The sequence below is a fragment of the Macaca nemestrina genome, chromosome 7 (assembly GCF_043159975.1).
Source record: "Macaca nemestrina isolate mMacNem1 chromosome 7, mMacNem.hap1, whole genome shotgun sequence".
Taxonomy (NCBI): domain Eukaryota; kingdom Metazoa; phylum Chordata; class Mammalia; order Primates; family Cercopithecidae; genus Macaca; species Macaca nemestrina.
In genome coordinates this window covers 158273483-158299689 of record NC_092131.1, presented here as the reverse complement: position 1 = coordinate 158299689, position 26207 = coordinate 158273483, and the positions used below count along the sequence as shown (strand labels likewise).

General features: G+C 43.3%; 1 protein-coding gene across 2 annotated transcripts; it reads left to right on the top strand.

Moving 5' to 3' along the window:
• Positions 1 to 81: 81 nt before the first annotated feature.
• Positions 82 to 26071, top strand: LOC105491329 (protein disulfide isomerase family A member 3). 2 transcript variants are annotated; one of them, XM_011757672.3, is made up of 13 exons: positions 82 to 351; positions 8084 to 8162; positions 11266 to 11383; positions 15621 to 15728; positions 17250 to 17379; positions 19683 to 19799; positions 20120 to 20245; positions 20937 to 21119; positions 22672 to 22780; positions 23706 to 23834; positions 24436 to 24515; positions 24709 to 24766; positions 25802 to 26071. In XM_011757672.3, exons 1-13 carry the CDS (start codon positions 185 to 187, stop codon positions 25913 to 25915), a joined length of 1518 nt encoding a protein of 505 aa, XP_011755974.2. In that variant the 5' UTR covers positions 82 to 184; the 3' UTR covers positions 25916 to 26071. The 2 variants fall into 2 exon arrangements, with proteins under 2 accessions (XP_011755974.2, XP_011755975.2); XM_011757673.3 differs by lacking the exon at positions 24709 to 24766 and having other exon boundaries at positions 89 to 351.
• Positions 26072 to 26207: the final 136 nt, after the last annotated feature.

Here is a 26207-nt window from a genome sequence, read left to right as displayed (position 1 = left end):
GCGCAGCCAATCGGCGGCTGCCACACAGCGGCCCGAGCCGGGCTTGGGGGTTGGGACCTCCGGCTGCAGGTCCGCCTGGGCCAGACGCGCGAGCGCAGGCAGCCGGTGTGTGGTCGCGCGCCCGACCTCCGCAGTCCTAATCGAGCCGCGACCCTTCCGGCCGCCTCCACCCCACCTCGCCGCCATGCGCCTTCGCCGCCTTGCGCTGTTCCCGGGCGTGGCGCTGCTTCTCGCCGCGGCCCGCCTCGCCGCTGCCTCCGATGTGTTAGAACTCACGGACGACAACTTCGAGAGTCGCGTCTCCGACACGGGCTCTGCGGGCCTCATGCTCGTGGAGTTCTTCGCCCCCTGGTGAGTCCACTCTGCCGGGACGGGGGAAGAAGGGCCGGGCTGGGCCGGGGGCGAGGGCGCGGGGAACTGTTGGGCCTACGCAGCGCCGGCGCCCTTCATTCCTGTGGGCCCTTGCTGCGGCGGGCACATTTCTCATTACCGGGGGCTGGAGGCGCCTCGCCGAGAGCGGGGGAGTCGGTGCTGATCGGGAGAAGGAAAACCCGAAGGCTGCGCGCACGCAGGGCCTCATCCTCACCCTAGTGCTCTTGCGGCACTTCCTATTTGCAGAGGGTTTAGCCACCCCTTCCCCCAGTTCAGTGTGTAGCTATATCGTTTCTGCGTGAGTCAGTATTAACGTTCCTCCAGTCTACAGACTAGACATCCCAAAGCCTTGTAGTGGAAGCGGACGTTTCACCAGATGCACAAGTCCTGGATCCCTAGGGTATTTACTTTCCTCTTACCTCACACTGCACAGCCATTGGTTTCTAGCCAAGGTCACTGAGTGGCTGCAGAATGGTCGTAAGTGCTTTCTTGAGTCAGGTAATTTGTCCGTCACATGGTGTACAATTTCTCCCTTCAGCTGATCACTTACATCTCAGTCCCGGCAGACACCTCTGTCCAAAAGAAAAGAGTAGGTGAACAAGAATAATTTCATCAGAATCTGTCCATATTGTCCGTTTTAATTAGAATTTCTTTAAAATGTCAGGATTCCAATGAGAAAGTAACCAATATTGATTAAATACTCCACTTTAGGGTGACTTAAATGAACAAGGGTGTAAATTCCTTAGATAGAACTAATTCTAAATAAAAATCTGTTGGGGAGAAAGAAGAGCAAATAAGATTTCTGGCCCAGTCAACTTGAGTGGTTTTTTTAGGGGTGTGTGTGTGTGTGTGTGTGTGTGTGTGTGTGTGTGTTTAAAACCTCCAGATCATTACCAGAGTAAACAGTGATTCTTTTATCCTTGGGATAGCTTTCTATATATAATTCAATATATATAATTACAGTACTTAATTTTTCCCCTCCTGGCACAGTGACCCTTGGTTTAAAACTATCTGTGTTCAAAAATGTCGGTAAAAGTTGTATATAACTTTTATTTGCTTCAGACTCAGGTCTTCTCTTCTTAGCCTCAATCAACTAGCTCAGGGTTGCACGAAAAAAAGTCCTGTAGTAAAGACCACCTGAATCAAAGTGATGTACTAGAGTTGGCAAATTTTGTTTTCAGCTTGGACAGATTTTGTGTCCAGGGCATTTCTGGGGCTGACAGTACAGATTACACATATGGAGAGTTCTTATACATCTCTGGAACTCATGTTCTCTCTTAGGAACAACTCTTCCCAATTATATAATCATGCTGTTAGCTTTGAGGGGGTGTCACTAAATTTGTAAAAACTGGGGGTGTCACTGAGTTTGTCAGATCTGAGTGATGCTTTTTACTACAGGGGTCATGCAACAATTTAAAGTAGGAATTTTTGGAGAATAGTGGGCCACTAGAATATTAATTTAAAAAAGGAATTTTGGGGCTGGGCGCAGTGGCTCCTGCCTGTAATCCCAGCACTTTGGGAGGCCAAGGTGGGCGGATCACCTGAGGTTGGGAGTTCGTGGAGAAACCCCGTCTCTACTAGAAATACAAAATTAGCCGGGCGGCCGGGCGCGGTGGCTCACGCCTGTAATCCCAGCACTTTGGGAGGCCGAGGCGGGCGGATCACAAGGTCAGGAGATCGAGACCACGGTGAAACCCCGTCTCTACTAAAAATACAAAAAATGAGCCGGGCGCGGTGGCGGGCGCCTGTAGTTCCAGCTACTCGGGAGGCTGAGGCAGGAGAATGGCGTGAACCCGGGAGGCGGAACTTGCAGTGAGCCAGGATAGCGCCACTGCACTCCAGCTTGGGCGACAGAGCAAGACTCCGTCTCAAAAAAAAAAAAAAAAATTAGCCGGGCATAGTGGCACATGCCTGTAATCCCAGCTACTCAGGAGACTGAGGAGGAGAATAGCTTGAACCCAAGAGGCAGAGGCTGCAGTGAGCCACGATTGTGCCATTGCACTCCAGCCTGGGCAACAAGAGTGAAACTCCATCTCAAAAAAATCAAAAAAACAAAAAAAAAAAACACAGAATTTTTTGTTTGAATTGAAAGGGGTAGCCGGGCGCGGTGGCTCAAGCCTGTAATCCCAGCACTTTGGGAGGCCGAGACGGGCGGATCACGAGGTCAGGAGATCGAGACCATCCTGGCTAACACAGTGAAACCCCGTCTCTACTAAAAAATACAAAAAACTAGCCGGGCGAGGTGGCGGGCGCCTGTAGTCCCAGCTACTCAGGAGGCTGAGACAGGAGAATGGCGGGAACCCGGGAGGCGGAGCTTGCAGTGAGCTGAGATCCGGCCACTGCACTCCAGCCTGGGCGACAGAGCGAGACTCCGTCTCAAAAAAAAAAAAAAAAAAAGAAAGGGGTCTTTCCTACTTGAAGTTGTTACACGTGCTACCCTAAGAACTACATATCCCATCAGGCACTGACTATCCCAAGAATTGGGTGGATCTCTGCTGTGGTGTCTGCTTTTAATTGGTTTAAAAGAAAAAGTCATCCTCCGCGATGTCAGCAAGGAAGATGAGTTTTCTAAATGAGCAATTTGGAGTTAAAGAAGTCTCCTCTTGAGGTCTTTATTTCTTCACATTCCATTACAGTTTTGTTTTTTTTTTTTTTTTTTTTTTTGAGATGGAGTCTTGCTTTGTTGCCCAGGCTAGAGTGCAATGGCACGATCTCGACTCACTGCAACCTCCGCCTCTTGGGTTCAAGTGATTCTTCTGCCTCAACCTCCTGAGTAGCTGGGATTACAGGTGCCTGCCACAATGCCCAGCTAATTTTTTTGTATTTTTAGTAGAGACGCGATTTCACCATGTTGGCCAGGCTGGTCTCAAACTCCTTACTTCAGGTGATCTGCCCACCTCGACCTCCCAAGGTGCTGGGATTACAGGCGTGAGCCACTGCGCCCAGAGTTTTTGTTTGTTTGTTTGTTTGTTTTGAGACAGAGTCTCGCTCTGTTTCCCAGGCTGGAGTGCAGTGGCATGATCTGGGCTCACTGCAACCTCCACCTCCCGTGTTCAAGCGATTCTTCTGCCTCAGCCTCCTGAGTAGCTGGGATTACAGGCATGCAACACCAAGCCCGGCTAATTTTTTGCATTTTAGTAGAGATGGGGTTTCACCATGTTAGGCTGGTGTTGAACTTCTGACTTCAGGTGATCCACCCTCCTCGGCCTCCCAAAGTGCTGGGATTACAGGCCTGCGTCACCTAGCCTGGCCTTGGTATTTTTATTTATTAACATTTCAGCTGGAAATGTTTTCTGACTGCTATATTCCTTTGTACAGTTCAGGAGTACTATCTTACAAGAAATAGTTAAAGAATCCTTAGTAAGAGTAAAATGGGGTCTGGTCCTGTTGTGCATGCCTGTAATCCCAGCAGTTTGGGAGGCCAAGGCAGGCAGATCACTTGAGATCAGGAGTTCAAGACCAGCCTGGCCAACATAGTGAAACCCCATCTCTACTAAAAATACAAAAATTAGCTGGGCGTGGTGGCACACATCTGTAATCCCAGCTACTTTGGAGGCTGAGTCGGGATTAGAGACCAGCCTAGGCAGCATGGCCAGACCCCATCTCTACCAAAAAAGGACAAAAATTAACCGGGCGTGGTAGCACACGCCTGTAGTCCCAGCTACTCAGGAGGCTGAGGTGGGAGGAGCGGATCACTTGAGCCTGGGAGGTGGAGGTTGCAGGGAGCTGAGATTGCACCGCTGCACTCCAGCCTCAAGGACAGTGTGAGACCCTGTCTCAAAAAAGAAAGTAAAATGGACTTTTTAAAAAAATCTTATTCTCATCACAAAATAGACCTATTAAAGCAAGTTCTTTTTCCACTTTCATGTTTCAAGTGAAAGTGAAAGGTGAAAACTTGCTTGCTTGCTTTTTTTTGAGACAGAGTCTCTGTTGCCCAGGCTAAAGTGCAGTGGCACGATCTTGGCTCTGCAACCTCTGCCTCCAAGGTTCAAGTGATTCTCCTGCCTCAGCCTCCCTAGTAGCTGGGATTACAGGCATGCACCACCACATCTGGCTAATTTTTGTTTTTTGTGTGTGCGTGTGTTTTGTTTTTTTTTAGTAGAGATGGGGTTTCACCATGTTAGCCAGGCTGGTCTTGAACTCCTGACTTCACCTGATTCACCTGCGTCGGCCTCCCAAAGTGCTGGGATTTCAGGCGTGAGCCACTGTGCCTGGCGTAGTGAAAGCTTTCTTTGCAGTTGATTTTGTAGACTAATATTTCCATTATGGAGTTAATCTTCTATATATTTCTAAGGATAAGAATATCTCAATTTCTGTGGGGAAATAACACTATTTAAATGTTTGAAAATATCTGAAAATTTATTGATCAGTGTTAATATTTAATATTAAGTCCTCAACATCTATTTATGCTATAGATGTGTATGCTACCCTCTAGGGCAGTAGTAATAAATAATGGCCAGGTGCCGAGGCTCACGCCTGTAATCCCAGCACTTTGGGAGGCTGAGGCAGGCAGATCATGAGGTTCAGGAGTTTGAGGCCAGCCTGGCCAATATGGTGAAACCTTGTCTCTACTAAAAATACAAAAATTAGCCAGGCATGGTGGCAGGAGCCTGTAATCCCAGCTACTCGGGAGGCTGAGGCAGGAGAATTGCTTGAACCCGGGAGGTGCAGGTTGCAGTGAGCCGAGCTATGCCACTGGACTCCAGCCTGGGTGACAGAGCAAGACTCTGTCTCAAAAAAGTATATATATATGTGCTAATTTCTTTACTTGTAATTCCCACCCCCAGTTGATCTTTTCAACATCAGCATTTAGCTCAAATTTTTTTTTTCCCTTCCCTGGACAACTAACTGATTGATCCTGCCTCTCTGTTGGCATCTAATAATACTCTGTCACCCCTGCCAGACTGGTGTTCCTATAAGGAAAGGACTATATCAATTTTCTTATCAAAGACACTTGATAAGGCACTTATCAAAAAGCACTTGATACATGGCACACATGATGAAGTGATGATTATTGGGTGAATATATGTTAGAATTCATTATCAACTGCCAGGTGCCATCCCTGAGGATAGATAGAATTAATTATGTTTTAATATTTTCTAGGGGTGGGTGAAAGAAGTAGTGGTTAATCTTGAAGGATGTATGTTAACTGACTCGGATTTCCCTTAAATACCACCTGAGTTCCATTCCTGGTGGATTTGAAGAGGGGAGTTTCCTCCTGCCTTGTTGAAACTCTTTTTCTGGATTTGATGAGCTTATGGTTATTGCCAGAGTTTAAGGCAGTGGATTTTAGTCCCAGCCTTGCAGCTTACACACACACCTGGTTGCTCCCCAGATTTCTAGAGATTCTCAATCTGTAAGCCATGCATACTTTTTTTGTTTTAATGCTCCATGGGTATTTTTGATAAGCATCTAGAGTTGACACCCACTAGCTTGACCTAGTAACTATTGTATGTGATTTTTTTATCTTGAAGTGTTTGAAGATAGTTGAAACGATTAACGCATAAATCTGTTGCCCTAGCCTTGACAACTACTATATATTCAACAGAAATCTCTCTTCTGTCTCTTTATTCTCATTGCTGCCACTCTGGTACAAGCTTTTATTGTCTGCCATATGAAATATACTATCTTCTAGATGGCTTTATTCTTGTCTCTGTTTTCTCCCTTTCTGTCAGTCTTTGACATTGCTAATTGATGTAGTGTTAGTACACATGCACACACATTTATTATCTCAAAAGAGCCCTTTACAGTTCTCTGAATGCATCACGCTTACTGGTATTTTACGTTTGCTCTGCTGTCTCCCTCATCTTAAATACCCTGCCCTCTCCTCTCTGAAGCGCTAAATCCTTCAAGACCCAGATCCAGTTGTTACTCCCTTTAAAATACATTTACTATGCAATATTAAAGGAATACAGAGGATATAATGAGTAATACCCTATTTCACACACATAAGATCTTATATCACTGATTTTGAGAGGAACTATCTTGTGTCTCACTGAGAAAGAAATACTACCATTGAAACTATAACATGACTGCAAAACATATCTTAATTTCAGAAAAAAAAATGAATCTGTGAAATACAGCATAAGGAATACCATTTGTTTGCACTCTGTCTGAAAAACATTGCCAGTACTTTGAAGTTCCCTATGTGCCCCTTTACCATCTTATACACTCCTTTATCCTGAATTTTATATTTGTCATTTGGTTCTTTTATACTTTAATAGGCCTCTTGAAGACCTTGGAGAATAAGCTCTTATAGTCCTTTACTTTTTTTTTTTTTTTTTTTGAGACGGAGTCTCGCTCTGTCACCCAGGCTGGAGTCCAGTGGCGCCATCTCGGCTCACTGCAAGCTCCGCCTCCCGGGTTCACGCCATTCTCCTGCCTCAGCCTCCCGAGTAGCTGGGACTACAGGCGCCCACAACCGCGCCCGGCTAATTTTTTGTATTTTTAGTAGAGACGGGGTTTCACCGTGGTCTCGATCTCCTGACCTTGTGATCCGCCCGCCTCGGCCTCCCAAAGTGCTGGGATTACAGGCTTGAGCCACCGCGCCCGGCCTTAGTCCTTTACTTTAAACAAGTTTTGGATGTACAATATCTCCAAGTCATCCATCACTTAATAAATTACATAATTGACTACTGAAATATATCTGCTCAAGTTTCTTCTCTATTATATTATCTTTCTATTTTTGCTGTCTGTGGGGAGGTTATAGAACTCACCTTCTTAACGTGGTCCCTCTGCAACCCATTGGCTTTTGAAGACGTGATGTACAGCTGGTGCTGGCTGTATATACACTGATTAGGACTTTCTGGGCAGAGGAGCAGGTGCTTCTGATGGTCCTCTGGGAAAGGTATTCTAGTTTACATGTTTTGTTATCAGTTCTCATGGCCAGGTGAGCTGTGTAGCTGTAAAAATCAGGCCTGCCATCTAAAAGACAATATCATACTTGAGACATTACAGGGTTTCAGTCACAATTTTGTCACCTCCGAGACGGAGTCTTGCTCTGTCGCCCAGGATGGAGTGCAGTGGCACCATGTCAGCTCCCTGCAACCTCCACCTCCCAGGTTCAAGCGATTCTACTGCCTCAGCCTCATGATTAGCTGGGATTACAGGTGCCCACCACCACGCCTGGCTAATTTTTGTATTGTTAGTAGAGATGGGATTTCACCATGTTGGCCAGGCTGGTCTTGAACTCCTGACCTCAAGTGATCTACTCGCCTTGGCCTCCCAAAGTGCTGGGATTACAGGTGTGAGCTTCAGTCACAATTTTTAACAACCACAATGCTGGTTTTCCAGGGAATTGTATTTTCCTCTGGGGAGTTCTATCAGAAATGGGATTATTTCTATCTTGTCCTTCATTCAGCCTCATTAATTGGTCAAAAGAGCATTAACCCATTCAACCCTCTTTAATAATGTGGTGTACACTTTTGACTACAGCTTTCATGACTTACTTTTACTTTGTATTGAAAAAATAAAGCTGCCCTGGGTTGAGCCAGTACTATAGAGTCAACCTCAGTCTAGAGGTAGGACCTTTACCTTCTGAGAGTTCTGGTTTACTGTAACAATAATGAATGTTGTTCATGTGATGATTTTGCTTTTGGAAGTGTCTACTAGCTCAAAGGTAATATTATAGTTTGAGATTCTTCCTAGTGAGACAACATTAACAAATTCACAGGATTAAACTGAGAATTTGGCTTTTTTAATATGTATATAGGTGTGGACACTGCAAGAGACTTGCTCCTGAATATGAAGCTGCAGCTACCAGATTAAAAGGAATAGTCCCATTAGCAAAGGTAAGTACAGGTGGGTTCTTCACTAACGAATGTGAAGTATTTTAAAAAGTAGTTTGTTGTCTCAGCTTTGTTACTTGGAAAAAAATAACAGTAATAAATTGTAAGATTAACATTCATTTTCTATACTCTTATTCTGCTAAGAAGAGTGAATACTAGTTTCTGGGCAAATACTCAGCTGACTTAGTTTCAAAAGATTAAAAGTAGTGGCTGGGCACAATGGCTCATGCCTGCAATCCCAGCACTTTGGGAGGCCGAGGTGGGTGGATCACGAAGTCAAGAGATCAAGACCATCTTGGCCAACATGGGGAAACCCTGTCTCCACTAAAAATACAAAAATTAGCTGGGCGTGATGGCACATGCCTGTAGTCCCAGCTACTCAGGAGGCTGAGGCAGGAGAATTGCTTAAACCCAGGAGATGAAGGTTGCAGTGAGCTGAGATCGGGCCATTGTACTCCAGCCTGGTGAAACAGCAAGACTCCGTCTCAAAAAAAAAAAAAAAATTAAAAGTAGTGAGACTAAGGAAATTACTGGCATAAGAAGTAAAATAAAATAGACCAGGTGTGGTGGCTCACAGCTGTAATTCCAGCACTTTGGGATGATCACTTGAAGCCAGGAGTTTGTTGCCTGGGCAACAAAGCAAGACCTCATCTCTACAAAAAATTTAAAAAGCTGGGTGTGGTGGCTCACCTGTAGTCCCACCTTCTCAGAAGGCTGAAGCAGGAGGATTGCTTGAGGCTGCAGTGAACTATGACCATACTACTGGACTCCAGCCTAGGTGACGGAGTAAGACCCTGTCTCTTAAAAAAAACAATCCGAGTACATTGGGAGGCCAAGGCAAGCAGATCACTTGAGCCCGGGAGTTTGAGACCAACCTGGGCAACATGGCAAAATTCCATCTCTACTAAAGATACAGGCAGTCTCCCATAGTACCAGCTAATCAGAGGCTGAGGTGGAAGAATTGCTTAAGCCAGAGAGGTTGAGGCTGCAGTGAGCTGTGATTGAGCCATTGCACTCTAGCCTAGGCAATAGAGCAAAACCCTGTCTCAAAAAAAAAAAAAAAAAAAAAACCAAAAAAAAAAAAAACAGAGTAGTAAAGTATATGGTAAATAAGAATTAAAGGTCAAATAGGGAAGGCAGAAGTACAGCTGTAAAGGCTAAAATAATCATTGAGGCTGGGCACGGTCGCTCACGCCTGTAATCCCAGCACTTTGGGAGGCTAAGGAGGGCGGATCACTTGAGGTCAGGAGTTCGAGACCAGCCTGGCCAACATGGTGAAACCCCGTCTCTACTAAAAAAATACAAAAATTAGCCATGTGTGGTGGCAGGTGCCTGTAATCCCAGCTACTTGGAAGGCTGAGACAGGACAATCACTTGTACCCAGGAGGGCGGGGGTTGCAGTGAGCTGAGATCATGCCGCTGCACTCCAGCCTAGGTGGAAGAGCAAGACTCCATCTCAAAAAATAATAATAATAATAATCTATGAGTAAATGAGCTCCCTAAACTGCCATATGATAATCACAATGATGGGAATATGAAAATGATATGAGGATATTGATGAAAATGTAACCAAATGGTCAACTGTAAACTTGTATTTGTTTTTACAATTAAAGTAATGCTTCCAGAATGTTGCCATTCTGTAGTAAACCCGTAGTTGTTCTAGTCTAAAAGTTCATACCTCTGCCAGCCTCAAATAGTTCATATATAAGGCTATTTTTGGAAACTACTTTTAATCCTATCAAGCAGCTTGCCATAGGAAAAGAAATATTAATCACAGCCGGGCACTGTTGTGGCTCATTCCTGTAATCTCAGCACTTTGGGAGGCCAAGGTGGGTGGATCTCCTGAGGTCTGGAGTTCAAGACCAGCCTGGCCAACATTGTGAAACCCCATCTCTACTAAATTTACAAAAATTAGCCAGGCATGGTGGCGGGTGCCTGTAATCCCAGGTATTCGGGAGGCTGAGGCAGGAGAATGGCTTTAACCCTTGGGGCGGAGGTTGCAGTGAGCCGAATTCGCGCCGTGGCACTCCAGCCCGGGCAACAAGAGTGAAACTCTGTCTCAAAAAAAAAAAAAAAGACAGATGCAATCACAATTCCTACCTGTGTGACTATAGACACGTTAATTTTCTGGATCTCAGTTTACGCATCTTAGAGCATAAGGATCATACTTCAGAATCTTGTGGAGATTAAATGAGATAATATATGCAAAGTACTCGTACCTGGGTTGGAGTAAGTGACTCATTCCAGGAAATTATTTTCCTTCTTCCTGATAGGTCTCACTAGATCTGTTATGTTATGGTATAGCCCAGATTCCAACTAGCTCAGGGAACATGTACAAGTATTGGTACCTTTGATACTAGCTCTAGGTGATTTACAAAATCAAATTATATTCCACCTAAAGGATATGTACCTCTATCTATATATCCTCTTGGTGATAGTCGTAATCAAAGTAAGCCACTGTTAATAATGTAAGTGATTTATCCCTCATGTGTTCTGAGGCAGAAAAAAGATGAAGACCACTGCTTTAGCTAATAGAGACTCCAAGAGCAGAATTTAAACAGTAACTTTTGCATATTATGTGAGGCCCAGGAATCTCAGTTTTAAAGAATTCCTTAGGCAGTTCTGATGTAGTTAGGCAAGCTCCAGTGTGCCTTTAAAATCTAATGTTCTATGGCATGTATGTCAAGAATTCCTTGCCAGGCACGGTGGCTCAAGCCTGTAATCCCAGCACTTTGGGAGGCCGAGACGGGCGGATCACGAGGTCAGGAGATCGAGACCATCCTGGCTAACACGGTGAAACCCCGTCTCTACTAAAAAATACAAAAAACTAGCCGGGCAAGGTGGCGGGCGCCTGTAGTCCCAGCTACTCAGGAGGCTGAGGCAGGAGAATGGCGTAAACCCGGGAGGCGGAGCTTGCAGTGAGCCGAGATCGCGCCACTGCACTCCAGCCTGGGTGACAGAGCCAGACTCCGTCTCAAAAAAAAAAAAAAAAAAAAGAATTCCTTGATCCCCTTAGGATTTGACCAATCCTATTATTTTGAGAATATAGGAGGAACCTGCAGCAGATACTTGGCTAAGAAAATAGTTTGTGTATTTTGATCTTTAGGTTGATTGCACTGCCAACACTAACACCTGTAATAAATACGGCGTCAGTGGATATCCAACCCTGAAGATATTTAGAGATGGTGAAGAAGCAGGTGCTTATGATGGACCTAGGACTGCTGGTAAGGATCCTGAATTACATTCTGGAAACTAATGTTAAGTACCTTATTCTTTGTAGTGGAAACATAAAAATGTGTTTTTCTACACAGTGTACTTTCAGTCTTAAAAATTCCTCATCTAAAAGGTCAGTTAGTTTGGTGGTAACAAAAGACCTCTCTAAATGAACAGATTATATAAGTAATATAGAAAATACACAAACTTGATTTATAAGGTCAGCTCGACATTTTTTCATTTTACAAATATTTATTGAGTATTTGTAATGGCATATTTAGAATATGCCAGATAGGCCGGGCGCGGTGGCTCAAGCCTGTAATCCCAGCACTTTGGGAGGCCAAGACAGGCGGATCACGAGGTCAGGAGATCGAGACCATCCTGGCTAACACGGTGAAACCCCGTCTCTACTAAAAAATACAAAAAACTAGCCAGGCGAGGTGGCGGGCGCCTGTAGTCCCAGCTACTTGGGAGGCTGAGGCAGGAGAATGGCGTAAACCCGGGAGGCGGAGCTTGCAGTGAGCTGAGATCCGGCCACTGCACTGCAGCCTGGGCTACAGAGCGAGACTCCGTCTCAAAAAAAAAAAAAAGAATATGCCAGATATTCTAAATATAGTAGGTGGTTGGTATTTATTGATAAAACAGACAAGGTCCCTACTCTTGTGAAGCTTACATTCTGGGGGATGAGGGGAAGAAGGCAACAAACAAGTTTTAAAAATACAGATGAGCTGGGTGCAGTGGCACGTACGTACCTATAGTCTTAGCTATTCAGGAGGCTGAAATGAGAGGCTCTCTTGAGCACAGCCTGGGCAATATAAGTCAGTCCCCATCTCTAATAAACAGTGTGGGCCGGGCCCGGCCCACACCTGTAATCCCAGCACTTTGGGAGGCTGAGGTGGGCAGATCACAAGGTCAGGAATTTGAGACTGGCCTGGCCAGCATGGTGAAACCCCATTTCTACTAAAAATACAAAAATTGGCGCTGGGCATGGTGGCACACGCCTGTAATCCCAGCTACTCGGGAGGCTGAGGCAGGAGAATCGCTTGAACCCGGGATGCGGAGGTTGCAGTGGGCCGAGATCGTGCCACAGCCCTCCAGCCTGGGCAACAGAGTGAGACTCCCATCTCCATAAAAAAAAAAAAAAGCGTATGTGTCTCCATATATATATATATGGATAACCATCTCATACCCATTAGGATGGCTACTATTAAAAAAAATAATAAAATAGGCTGGGCGCGGTGGCTCACACCTGTAATCCCAGCACTTTGGGAGGCCAAGGCTGGCGGATCACCTGAGGTCGTGAGTTCGAGACCAGCCGACCAACATGGGGAAACCCTATCTCTACTAAAAATACAAAATTAGCCAGGCATGGTGGCACATGCCTGTAATCCCAGCTACTTGGGAGGCTGAGGCAGGAGAATCGTTTGAACCTGAGAGGCGGAGGTTGTGGTGAGCCGAGATTGTGCCATTGCACTCCAGCCTGGGCAACAAGAGCGAAACTCCATCTCACTCACACACACAAAAAACAACAAAATAGCCAGTGTTGGTGTGGATGTAGAGAAATTGGAAACTTTGTGCACTATTAGGAATGTAAACTGGGACAACCGCTATGGAAAACACAGTATGGTAGTTCCTTTAAAAATTAAAAATAGCGCCGGGCATGGTGGCTCATGAGTATGATCCCAGGACTTTGGGAGGCCAAGGCAGGCGGATCATTTGAGGTCAGGAGTTTGAGACCAGCCGGGACAACATGATGAAACCCCTTCTCTACTAAAAATACAAAAATTAGCTGGGTGTGATGGCGTATACCTGTAATTCCAGCTACTTGGGAGGCTGAGGCAGAAGGATCGCTTGAACCCGGGAGGCGGAGATTGTAGTGAGTCGAGATCAGGCCACTGTGCTCCAGCCTGGGGAACAAAGCAAGACTCCGTCTCCAAAAATAAAAAAAAAAAATAAAAATAAGAATGGAAGGCCAGGTGCGGTAGCTCATGACTGTAATCCCAGCTCTTTGGGAAGCCAAGGTAGGTAGATCACTTGAGGTCAGGAGTTCGAGACCAGCCTGGCCAACATGGTGAAACCCCATCTCCACCAAAAAATACAAAAATTAGCTGGGTGTGGTGGTGCACACGTGTAGTCCTAGCTACTTGAGAGGCTAAGGCAGGAGAATTCTGCTTGAACCTGGGAGGTGGAGGTTGCGGTGAGCTGAGATCACACACCACTGCACTCCAGCCTGGGTGACAGAGTGAGACCCTGTCTCAAAAAAAAAATAAAATAAAATTACCATATATATGATCCAGCTTCTGTATACCCACTTCTGAGTATACATTAAGTCCTCACTTAATGTTATCAATAGATTCTTGGAAGCTGTAACTTTTAAGTGAAACAACCTATAACAAAACTTGGTGTTTTTTTTTTCCTCATCAATGTTATAGGAAACAGTGTTATTCTAGGACTTGCTGTGCATTCTTTCTCTTGAAGTTGCAGTTTCTGAGAACGTATGAATAATGTTAAGTGAGGACTTACTGTATACCCAAAAGAAGATAGTTGTACACCTATATCCACAGCAGCATTATTCATAGTAGCCAAAAGTTAGAAGAAATCCAAGTGTCTATCAGTGAATGAATAGTAAACAAAATACGGTATATGCATCCAATGGAAGATTATTCAGCCTTAAAGAAGAAAATTCTGACTACATGCTGCTATATGATTCCACTTACATGAGGTAGCACAAATAGTATACAGAATTGTATGTTTAAAAATGGTTAACTAGGGCCGGGCACGGTGGCTCATGTGTGTAATCCCAGCACTTTGGGAGGTCAAGGTGGGCAGATCACGAGGTCAGGAGTTCAAGACCAGCCTGGCCAGCCAACATAGTGAAACCCCGTCTCTACTAAAAATACAAAAAATCAGCCGGGTGTGGTGGCAGGCGCCTGTAATTCCAGCTACTTGGGAGGCTGAGGCAGGAGAATCACTTGAACCCAGGAGGCGGATGTTGCAGTGAGCCAATGTTGCAGTCGCGCCATTGCGTTGCAACCTGGGTGACAAGGGTGAAACTGCGTCTCAAACAATCAAACAAACAAAAAAAATGGTTTAACAAGGCTCATGCCTGAATCCTAGCACTTTGGGAAGCTGAGGCAGGTGGATCGCTTGAGCCTAGTAGTTGGAGGCCATCCTGGGCAACATAGTGAGACCCCGTCTCTATAAAAATACAAAAAGCTAGCCAGGTGTGATAGTGTGTGCCTGTAGGCCCAGCTACTCAGGAGACTGAGGAGAGAGATCTGATTGACCCTCCTGGGAGGTCGAGGCTGCAGTGAGCAATGATCATGCCATTGGACTCCAGCCTGAGTGACAAAAGGAGACCCTATCTCAGGAAAAAAAAAAAAAAATTGGAAACAAATGTCCATCAATTTTGTAGTTGTGTCTGGTTAAACTGTGGCACTTTTATAGTGAAACACTATGCATTGTAAACAATGTTTCTGTTAAAAAGAAAACAAAACTTTTTAAAACAATAATAACGCTATGCCACTGTAATAAAAGGTTAAAGTAGCTCTTTATATATAATTGCCTGTTTATGCATAAAATGTCTGGAAGGATATACAAGAAACTGAAATCTTGGCTGGGCGCAGTGGCTCATACCTGTAATCCCAGCACTTTGGGAGGCCGAGACGGGCAGATCGCGAGGTCAGGAGATCGAGACCATCCTGGCGAACACGGTGAAACCCCGTCTCTACTAAAAAATACAAAAAAACTAGCTGGCCGAGGTGGCGGGTGCCTGTAGTCCCAGCTACTCGGGAGGCTGAGGCAGGAGAATGGCGTAAACCCAGGAGGTGGAGCTTGCAGTGAGCTGAGATCCGGCCACCGCACCCCAGCCTGGGCGACAGAGCAAGACTCCGTCTCAAAAAAAAAAAACAAAAACAAAAAAAATTAGCTGGGCGTGGTGACGGGCGCCTGTAGTCCCAGCTACTCGGGCGGCTGAGGCAGGAGAATGGCATGAACATGGGAGGCAGAGCTTGCAGTGAGCTGAGATTGCACCACTGCATTCCAGCCTGGGCAACAGAGTAAGACTCCGTCTCAAAAAAAAAAAAACTGAAATCTTATATGGAGGAAACTGGGTGACTAGGGACAAGGGTGGCAAGAAAATTTCGTCATATACCCTTTTGTACCTTCTGAATTTTGAATCATGAATAATTGCCTTCTCAAAAATTATAAATAAGTTGTGTTGTTACAACTTTTATTTTGACTTCTAAGATGGAATTGTCAGCCACCTGAAGAAGCAGGCAGGACCAGCTTCAGTGCCTCTCAGGACTGAGGAAGAATTTAAGAAATTCATTAGTGATAAAGATGCGTCTGTAGTAGGTAAGTAGCAAATATTAAACCGTGCCACAGAATCATCAACTTGATTTCCAAAACCCTCCATGTCTGGGAAAGCCACAGAATTAAAGCAGTTAAGGAAACCTTGGGGCAGTTGAAAAGGCAACTGACAGAATTGGGTTAGCAATTAATATAATGTACTAGAGTGCATTATATTATTAGTATATAATGTAATTATAATGTGGGGGCAATTGGTGTTTTATTTGGGTGGGTTTGTGTTCTTATAGATGTGAAGGTTTAATTTCAATTAAAGGACTAGGAGGGGTGGGCATGGGAGAAAAAATAAAGGACTAGGATAGGAATATCTTCAGCATTTTCTAATGCTTCTTAAACTCTGAGATTTAACTCATATAATAAGGTAGTTATGACTGAAAATAAGGTTTTAAGGTCGGAAGATACAAGTAAATAATACAACTCTGCTATTTTCACAATAATTAGGGAACTTAAAAGTTAAAATCAGATTGCTAAGATTTGTCTTGTTTTTGCAGCATTCATTGCTTTCTCATGTGTTGCAATATCTCATTTTTAAATGACATGAGCAAGTTAAACACTTTCTGCATCTTAGATGTTCATTGTTTTGTTTTTTAAATGTGATATATGATAAATTTGACTAAAAAATAAATATAAACATAAAAGCTATGTTTGCACTTCTCTTAGTCTCCTAATTACTGTAATAAAACTGACTTTTGCTGGGCGCGGAGGCTCACGCCTGTAATCCCAGCACTTTGGGAGGCTGAAGCGGGCAAATCACCTGAGGTCAGGAGTTCTAAACCAGCCTGACCAACATGGAGAAACCTTAGTCAGGCGTGGTGGCACATGCCTGTAATCCCAGCTACTTGGGAGGCTAAGGCAGGAGAATCGCTTGAACCCAGGAGGCAGAGGTTGGGGTGAGCCAAGATCGCGCCATTGCACTCCAGCCTGGGCAACAAGAGCAAAACTCTGTCGCAAAACAAAAAACAAACAAAAAATACTGACTTTCTGGCAGCAGAATATGGTTTACTGTTTAAATTTGGCCAAAAGCCACTTTTTATCGCCTAAATTTTACTGATTCTTTTTATTTTACAAGGAGTTAGCATGTATTCATTAAACATTTATGTTTTAGTCACTTTAGTCACTTTAGAAATGAGTAGTTCTAAAGACAAATACAGAGAAAGAAAAAAATTGGGTGAAGTGGTTTACAGTTTATTTTGAGGTATCATCTTAATCCTTCTGATACCTGAAACTCTTAAGTTAAGCAATTTGCCCGAATTTGTTCAATTATGGGAAAATAGAATGAAGACTTGAACACTGACAAATTTTCTCCCTTGGCTCTCTCAAGAAATGTGTCCGTAAAGGGTAGAGGGAAAATTCTCATCCTAAATATTGTGCCTGTCTGAGGTAGTCATGACAAAGCAGACCCAGTCCTCAAAATAGAACGAAACCCTTGAAAAATAGACGTTTACGGTTTGGAATATCTATCTGTTAGCACTTATTGCTTCTTCCTTGTGTTTAATATTTTCTGTATAGGTTTTTTCGATGATTTATTCAGTGAAGCTCACTCTGAGTTCCTAAAAGCAGCCAGCAACTTGAGGGATAACTACCGATTTGCACATACGAATGTTAAGTCTCTGGTGAACGAGTATGATGATAATGGAGAGTAAGTGATTGAGTTGAATCTCTGGACGAAGTATTATTGTGTGAACTGGTGTGATTGATTGACTGATTGATTGATTGGGACAGGGTTTCACTCTGTCACCCAGCACTTTGGGAGGCTGAAGCGGGCAAATCACCTGAGGTCAGGAGTTCTAAACCAGCCTGACCAACATGGAGTGCAGTGGTGTGATCTCTGCTCACTGCAACCTCCGCCTCCCAGGTTCAAATGATTCTCACGCCTCAATCTCCTGAGTAGCTAGGAGTACAGGCACGTGCCACCATACCTGGCTAATTTTTGTATTTTTAGTAGAGACAGGGTTTCATCATATTGCCCAGGCTGGTCTCAGATTCCTCTGCCTCCCAAGGTGCTGAGATTGCAGGCATGAGCCACCGTACCCATCTGAATTGGTCATTTTTATACCTAATTTTTCCCAAGGGTTTATTGAGTACTTTCGAGGCATTATGCTACATGCCAGAAACTATTGCTGCCTTCAAGGAACAACCCTCTATCTAGTAAAGGGAGATTGTATACATGAACATATGTAAAAATGAAAGTATAAGTATATATAGAACTATATGCAGAGTGGTTGGAAGTACAAAAGAGGGAGTGATTGTTTTTCTTCTTTTGGGGTAGGTGGGTAATATCAGAAAAATTCATAGAGGGGGTGACTCTTGAAGGATGAGGTTTTTTCTGGAAGGTTATAGCCTTTGAAATAAAAATTATTCCAGATAGAGCACCAGGAGTGAAGGCCTTGAAATGTAAGATAGCCTAGGCATATTGGGGCCCATAGTACTGCTGGAGTATTGTTTGTGATTGAGATAATGAAAGATAAGATTGGAGTATTAAGCAAAGACCAAATTATAAATTTTAAGTGCCATACAAAAGAGCTTAGATTTTATCTTTTAGACATTTGAGAGCCATTGAAAGACTCTGGGCTGGGGAGTAATGCCTAGTGTTCTATTATTGGAATACTAAGCTTGTGGGAGTGGTAGCCTCCTGCTCAAGGTCATTGCCAAGGTCTGATCTTTCACAAAAACAATTACAACCTCCCACATAAATGGGTTAAATTTGTGAAGAAGTCACTGGCAACCACATGATAATGGTTTGAAGGGGGAATGGTGAAAGGCATTCAAAGGATTCTAAGGAGAATTCCAAGGATTCTAAGGAGAATCTAAACTGAGGATGACTTGTGAGAGTCTAAACTCGGTCAACAGCATTAGTGGCAATGGATAGGAAGGAGTGAGTATAAAAAATGTAAACAATAGTCACTAACCATGTGTGAAAAGGAGAAGATTTAGAGTAAGTTTGAGTTTCTTGTTTTTATTTTTTTCAGACGGAGCCTCACCCTTGTTGCCCAGGCTGGAGTGCAATGGTATGATCTCGGCTCACTACAACCTCTGCCTCCTGGGTTCAAGTGATTCTCCTGCCTCAGCCTCCTGAGTAGCTGGGATTACAGGTGTGCACCACCACACCTGCCTAATTTTTGTGTTTTTAGTAGAGACAGGGTTTCATCATATTGGCCAGGCTGGTCTCAAACTCCTGACCTTTGGTGATCTGTCTGCCTCAGGCTCCCAAAGTGTTGAGATTACAGGCGTGAGCCACCACACCCAGCCTGCTATTGTTTCTAAAGGTTTGAAAATCTACTCTAACCCCCTTTTGAGATAATGAAAAAGCTGAAGACCAGAAGGATTAAATTGAGACCTGGTCCAATGTGTTTGGAATTAGTTGGGGAACTGTGATTAGAACCATGTTCTCTTAATTTTCCAACCCAAAATGTATTAAACCCTATACCCAATTATTGCACTTAAGATTAAGGTGGTTAGCATCTTAGTGTTAATGAGAATGTCATGTTGCTGAATCTGTGGTACTAGAAAAGAGTCCTTGTGTGCTTAGATATTGCTAGTTAAAAGTGGCAGCAAAAGTAGATAGTCTGAGCATTATATGAAACATGGGGGCTCCGCCTGTAATCCCAGCATTTTTGGAAGCCGAGATGGGAGAATCACTTGAGCCTGGGAGTTCAAGACCAGCCTTGGTAACATGGTGAGACCCCCATCTCTATAAAAATTTTAAAAAATAAAAAATTAGTTGTGCATGGTGGTGCACACCTGTGTTCTCAGCTATTTGGGCAGCTGAGGTGGGAGGATCACTTGAGCCTGGGAGTTCAAGGCTACAGTGAGCTATGATCATACCACTGCACTCCAGTCTGAGCAACAGAGTGAAACCCTATCTCAAAAAAAAAAAAAAAAAAAAAAGGATGGGAGACAGTTCTACTGTTATCTGCCTACTGAGACTTTTTTTTTTTTAAGGGGTATCATCTTATTTCGTCCTTCACATCTGACTAACAAGTTTGAGGACAAGACTGTGGCATATACAGAGCAAAAAATGACCAGTGGCAAAATTAAAAAGTTCATCCAGGAAAACATGTGAGTACTTCTTTGTATCTTGTCTGGGATTTATTTGCTTGATTTTAGTTTGTTTACCTCAGTTATTAAGCAGAGCTATATTTTGGCTTAAACGGTCTATTCGGGGGGATTGTAATAATAATAGTTTGAGTTTACATTAAAGCAGTAATGTATGGGTGTTAGAACTCCTGTTGTCATCCTGTAAGGTATATATTGCTCAGTACTTGTCCTAAATGTTGAAAATCTCTTTCCTTCATAAATGCTATCAGTTACTTTGTGGCAACTTTATGATATAGCTAAAAACTTGCCAAGCCAGTTGATAATGGATTATTTCATTTCAGTTTTGGTATCTGCCCTCACATGACAGAAGACAATAAAGATTTGATACAGGGCAAGGACTTACTTATTGCTTACTATGATGTGGACTATGAAAAGAATGCTAAAGGTTCCAACTACTGGAGAAACAGGTAATAAGAATTATGTTTTTCCCACATGGACAAGTTTACCCAATGTATAAACAGTCCCTTCTAACTATCTTGTTGTTTCCTTAAGAATCTGTAAAACAATAAATGGTTCCTTAAGAAGCTGTAAAAAAAAAAAAAATTAAAATTACTGTCCTGTTACCATGTGTGGTATAAGAGCAGGAAAGAATGGGAACATTTGGCTTCCAAAAACTACATTCGAAGCCATAGGACAAATAACATAAACTGTTTTCAAAATCTGTTGGGCATGTATTTCATAGGTGTTTCTTTGCTTTGTGACACAGTGACTCTAAGTAGAAGGTGGAAATTTGATATAAAATGCACTTAAACATTGTGCTTACTTGCACATTTAGACTCTCAGTGCATTTTACCTTTACAAATTTTCTTTTCAGATCAGTCATTATGCCTAAAACAGATTTCAGTTGTATATTACAGCAAGATTTAGCAGGAATGCACCAGTTGATTGGGCATCACCAATTTGCCAGTGAAGTTCAGTAAGGCATTGAAGTATATCATAATCCTGTGTCAGGGCCCACAAGCTCAGACTGTTCAGACTGATTCCAGAAGGCTAGAACTATAGAAGTTAGTCTTTATTTTCCAGTCACTTGCTGCTTAGTTTCAAAAGTGCTTGACCACCCTGTATAGTCTTGGCACAAATGTCTCTTGTTTCCCACAGGGTAATGATGGTGGCAAAGAAATTTCTGGATGCTGGGCACAAACTCAACTTTGCTGTAGCTAGCCGCAAAACCTTTAGCCATGAACTTTCTGATTTTGGCTTGGAGAGCACTGCTGGAGAGATTCCTGTTGTTGCTATCAGAACTGCTAAAGGAGAGAAGTTTGTCATGCAGGAGGAGTTCTCGTGAGTTGCTAGTTGGGCTTTGATTCTCCAAGGCATTTATTAAAGCCTTTTATACTACAAAGGATTTCTAAAGAACAATAACCCTGGAATGTGAAGATAGGTCTTTTAATCAAGACCTATGACTGTCGTTTTTCTCAATTTAAATATAGATACTTTAGGCCAGGCACAGTGGCTCACACTTGTAATCCCAGCACTTTGGGAGGCCAAGGCGGCGGATCACCTAAGGTCGGGAGTTCGAGACCAGCCTGACCAACATAGAGAAACCCCGTCTCTACTAAAAATACAAAAATTAGCCAGACACAGTGGTGCATGCCTGTAATCCCAGCTACTTGGGAGGCTGAGGCAGGAGAATCGCTTGAACCTGGGAGGCGGAGGTTTCAGTGAGCCAAGATCGTGCCATTGCACTCCAGCCTGGGCAACAAGAGTGAAACTCTGTCTCAAAAAAAATAAATAAAAATAAATAAATACATATCGATACTTTAAGGATTATGATCCTTAATGAATTCTGAAAACTAATGAAAGGATGGCAGGTTGGAATTCTTACATAATTCCACTTGGTCATTAATTGCAGATAAAGGCTGAGCACAGTGACTCACACCTGTAATCCCAGCAATTTGGGAGGCCAAGATATGTGGATCACTTGAGGTCAGGAGTTCGAGACCAGCCTGGCCCACATGGTGAAACCCCGTCTCTATTAAAAATACAAAAATTAGCTGGGTGTGATGGTGTGCACCTGTAATTCCAGCTACTAGGGAGGCTGAGGCACCAGAATCACTTGAACCCGGGAGGCAGAGGTTGCAGTGAGCCGAGATCATGCCACTGCTCTCCAGCCTGGGTGACAGAGCAAGACTGTGTCTCAAAAAAACAAAAAAAGATAAGATTGGACAACCTCCTTTGGGCCAGATGTGGTTGCTCACACTTATAATCCCAGCACTTTGGGAGGCTGAAGCAGGAAGATCACTTGAGCCCATGAGTTTGAGGCCAGCCTGGGCAACATAGCCAGACCCTGTCTCTAAAAAATTGAAAAATCCAAAAAAAGATTGAACAGCCTCATTGATACGGATGCCATTTCAAACCAAACCATTCCCCCCTCATCCCTACAGAATGTATTTTCTTTTTGAAATACCACATGAGTCTAAAGTAAACTCAGAATCAGGAAGATCTTAAGACCCCAGAAACAATTTTTATCCTCACTTTCTGAGATTTTGGGAGATTGAGACAAGAGAAAATATTCCTTGTGAGACAATCAATAAAATGAAATACTGTAAACACACACTATCCTCCAGAGCAATAAGACCTGGTTCTTTTACAAAAATGAATCTCTAGCAGACCAATGATTCTTTCTCTGAACTTTGAAATCCACAAAGAACACACTAGAAATAAAAAACGGTTTGTTTCTTCAGTCTGTAGTTCTGCATATTGAGAGATAAGAGTTCCCCTTTTTTTTAGCCTTGAAAAGCTAAAATACATAGTAACTGTTCAAAGCAATTGCTATAATTTTCTCAGTGGTGGGAACAGATTAACAAGCCTTACCCTTGTTTTCCAATTGTAGGCGTGATGGGAAGGCTCTGGAGAGGTTTCTGCAGGATTACTTTGATGGCAATCTGAAGAGATACCTGAAGTCTGAACCTATCCCAGAGAGCAATGATGGGCCTGTAAAGGTGAGGTACTGACAGCCTCATCAAGCTGTGAGCAATTGCCTCTCCTCGTTTCTTTGTTCCAAAACTGTGGGGTCTAAATGAAGACTTCATTGGCCATCTCTTTTTTTTTTTTGTCCTTACTCCCTGAGTCATAAAATAAGCATTGGCAGGCCAAGCGGTGGCTCATGCCTGTAATCCCAGCACTTTGGGAGGCCAAGGCAGGCAGATCATGAGGTTGAGAGTTCGAGATCAGCCTGCCCAACATGGTGAAACCCCATCTCTACTAAAAATACAAAAAAATCAGCCAAGTGTGGTGGTGGGTGCCTGTGTTCCCAGCTACTTGGGAGGCTGAGGCAGGAGAATCACTTGAACCCGGGAAGCAGAGGTTGCAGTGAGTCGAGATTATGCCACTGCACTCCAGCCGGGGTGACAAGAGTGAAACTCCATCTCAAAAAAAAAAAAAAGCATCGGCAGGGCTCATAATGCTTGGTAGGGGCAAGAGTATAAAGCCTGCATAGAATTTTCTGATGAAATTTATATTGGGCTAAGTTACTCTTGAGGATAGAGCAACCCCTAAGAACAGTGTGTTACTTTGGATTTTTTTATAGAGATATGGTCTTACTCAGTTGCCTCAGCCTTCTGAGTAGCTTGGACTGCAGGCATGTGCCACCAAGCCTGGCTTGAAATTACTTTAAGGAACGGTTGGGTAGCACTTCTATATCCTGTAACTTCCTGAACATAGTTTGATAGGTGACAGACAAAGGAACGAGTTGGTATCTAGTGAATGACAACATCTTTAATCTGTAAATGTGATTTGGGTTTCTATGACTTACTTTCCTTGGTAACACATCAAATTAGAGAGGGATTGGGTCTAGAAACAAATACAGCTTGTGAATTTATTTTTTTATGTTACCTTACCAACTAGAGATTCTTCTGTGTTTTCCAGGTAGTGGTAGCAGAGAATTTTGATGAAATAGTGAATAATGAAAATAAAGATGTACTGATTGAATTTTATGCTCCTTGGTGTGGTCACTGTAAGAATCTGGAGCCCAAGTATAAAGAACTTGGAGAGAAGGTAAGTATGAACCCTATTCTGAGGATAACATTTGAGCGGGAGCAAAGTTTATAAATGTATTCCGCATTGGCTCATTTGCTTGGTTCCTAAGTACTTGTAGATTTTTTTTCCCAATTACTTGCTGTTTACTCACTTTCTCTTGACTGCCCCCTAGTGCTCCAGCCTGTGCAGTGCCTGAGATACCCACTTTTAACATTCCATTCCTCAGGCTCAATCTAGATAATAGTTCAAAATATCTAAGAACTTCTGAATTTTGGTAATGGCTTACATGAATCCATATGGTTCTTCATCTTAAAACATTTGACTTAGCCCCTGTAATGTCTTATTTAGACCAGGTAAATTTGAAGGTGGCAATATGTAGTCTTAATACAAGAGAAAAAAGGGAAGCTTGTGGAAAGTGAGGTACTACCATCTGCAAAGCACTCTTCCCACCTGAACAGCAGTTTATCTGCTGGAATTACAGGTGCGCACCACCACACCCAGCTAATTTTTGTATTTTTAGTGTTTGAAGAATGAGATTGTTTTAAGTCTTGAATTGACTTAAGTGTCCCTCTGTCACTGAAAATTTGAAATGTAAACATTTAACCTGTTTTATTAACAGCTCAGCAAAGACCCAAATATCGTCATAGCCAAGATGGATGCCACAGCCAATGATGTGCCTTCTCCATATGAAGTCAGAGGGTAAGTGGATTAAAAATTAACAAAAGTGTCTAGGCAATTGATTGGAATAAAGCTTATAACCACCAGGAAATCATTACTAGACACAGTCTTCATATTCCAGTTGAAGGAAGAACCACTGATTCCTTCTTGGCTTAAGAGTTCTGCACATGAGCCCACATAACTGCTTCAAATTAATAAATGTTTCTTTCCCCAGTTTTCCTACCATATACTTCTCTCCAGCCAACAAGAAGCTAAATCCAAAGAAATATGAAGTAAGTGAATTGTCCCATATCCCCACAAATACATACACAGACATAAACACACACTCTTAAACATAGTTCTTTAATTGGGTTGGTTTATTTACTTATTTAATTTTATTTATTTTTGAGACGGAGTTTCGCTCTTGTTGCCCAGGCTGGAGTGTAATGGCGTGATCTCGGCTCACCGCAACCTCCACCTCCCAGGTTCAAGTGATTCTCCTGCCTCGGCCTCCCAAGTAGCTGGGATTACAGGCATGTGCCACCACCCTGGCTAATTTGTATTTTTTTTTTTTTTTTTTTTTTTTTTTTTTTTTTTGAGACAGAGTCTCGCTGTGTCGCCCAGGCTGGAGTGCAGTGGCCGGATCTCAGCTCACAGCAAGCTCTGCCTCCCGGGTTTTTACGCCATTCTCCTGCCTCAGCCTCCCGAGTAGCCGAGACTACAGGCGCCCGCCACCTCGCCCGGCTAGTTTTTTGTATTTTTTAGTAGAGACGGGGTTTCACCGTGTTAGCCAGGATGGTCTCGAACTCCTGACCTCGTGATCCGCCCGTCTCGGCCTCCCAAAGTGCTGGGATTACAGGCTTGAGCCACCGCGCCCGGCCGTATATTTTTTTTATTATTATTATTATACTTTAAGTTCTAGGGTACATGTGCATAACGTGCAGGTTTGTTACATATGTATACTTGTGCCATGTTGGTGTGCTGCACCCATCAACTCTTCATTTACATCAGGTATAACTCCCAATGCAATCCCTCCCCCCGCTAATTTGTATTTTTAGTAGAGATCGGGTTTCTCCATGTTGGTCAGGCTGGTCTTGAACTCCTGACCTCAGGTGATCTGCCCACCTTGGCCTCCCAAAGTGCTGGGATTACAGGCGTGAGCCACCACGCCAGGCTAATTGGGTTTATTTAACTAAAAACTGTTTAAACTCTCATGGTCAGTATATGTGGCTGCTAATGTGCTTTTACAAACTCAAAAGTCTTCCTGTTTGGAGCAGATCAGGGTTATTTAAAAAGTTACATTTTTAAGGTAATCTTTCTGTTTTCAGGGTGGCCGTGAATTAAGTGATTTTATTAGCTATCTACAACGAGAAGCTACAAACCCCCCTGTAATTCAAGAAGAAAAACCCAAGAAGAAGAAGAAGGCACAGGAGGATCTCTAAAGCAGTAGCCAAACGCCACTTTGTAAAAGGACTCTTCCACCAGAGATGGGAAAACCATTAGGGAGGACTGCGACCCATATGGGAATTATTACCTCTCAGGGCTGAGAGGACAGAATGGATATAATCTGAATCCTGTTAAATTTTCTCTAAACTGTTTCTTAGCTGCACTGTTTATGGAAATACCAGGACCAGTTTATGTTTGTGGTTTTGGGAAAAATTATTTGTGTTGGGGGGAATGTTTTGGGGGTGGGGTTGAGTTGGGGGTATTTTCTAATTTTTTTTGTACATTTGG

Coding starts and splice junctions, on each gene's coding strand:
- LOC105491329 (XM_011757672.3), top strand. CDS start 185: ATGCGCCTTCGCCGCCTTGCGCTGTTCCCGGGCGTGGCGCTGCTTCTC. Junction 352..8,083: donor GTGGAGTTCTTCGCCCCCTG/GTGAGTCCACTC, acceptor ATATGTATATAG/GTGTGGACACTGCAAGAGAC. Junction 15,729..17,249: donor TAAAGATGCGTCTGTAGTAG/GTAAGTAGCAAA, acceptor TTTTCTGTATAG/GTTTTTTCGATGATTTATTC.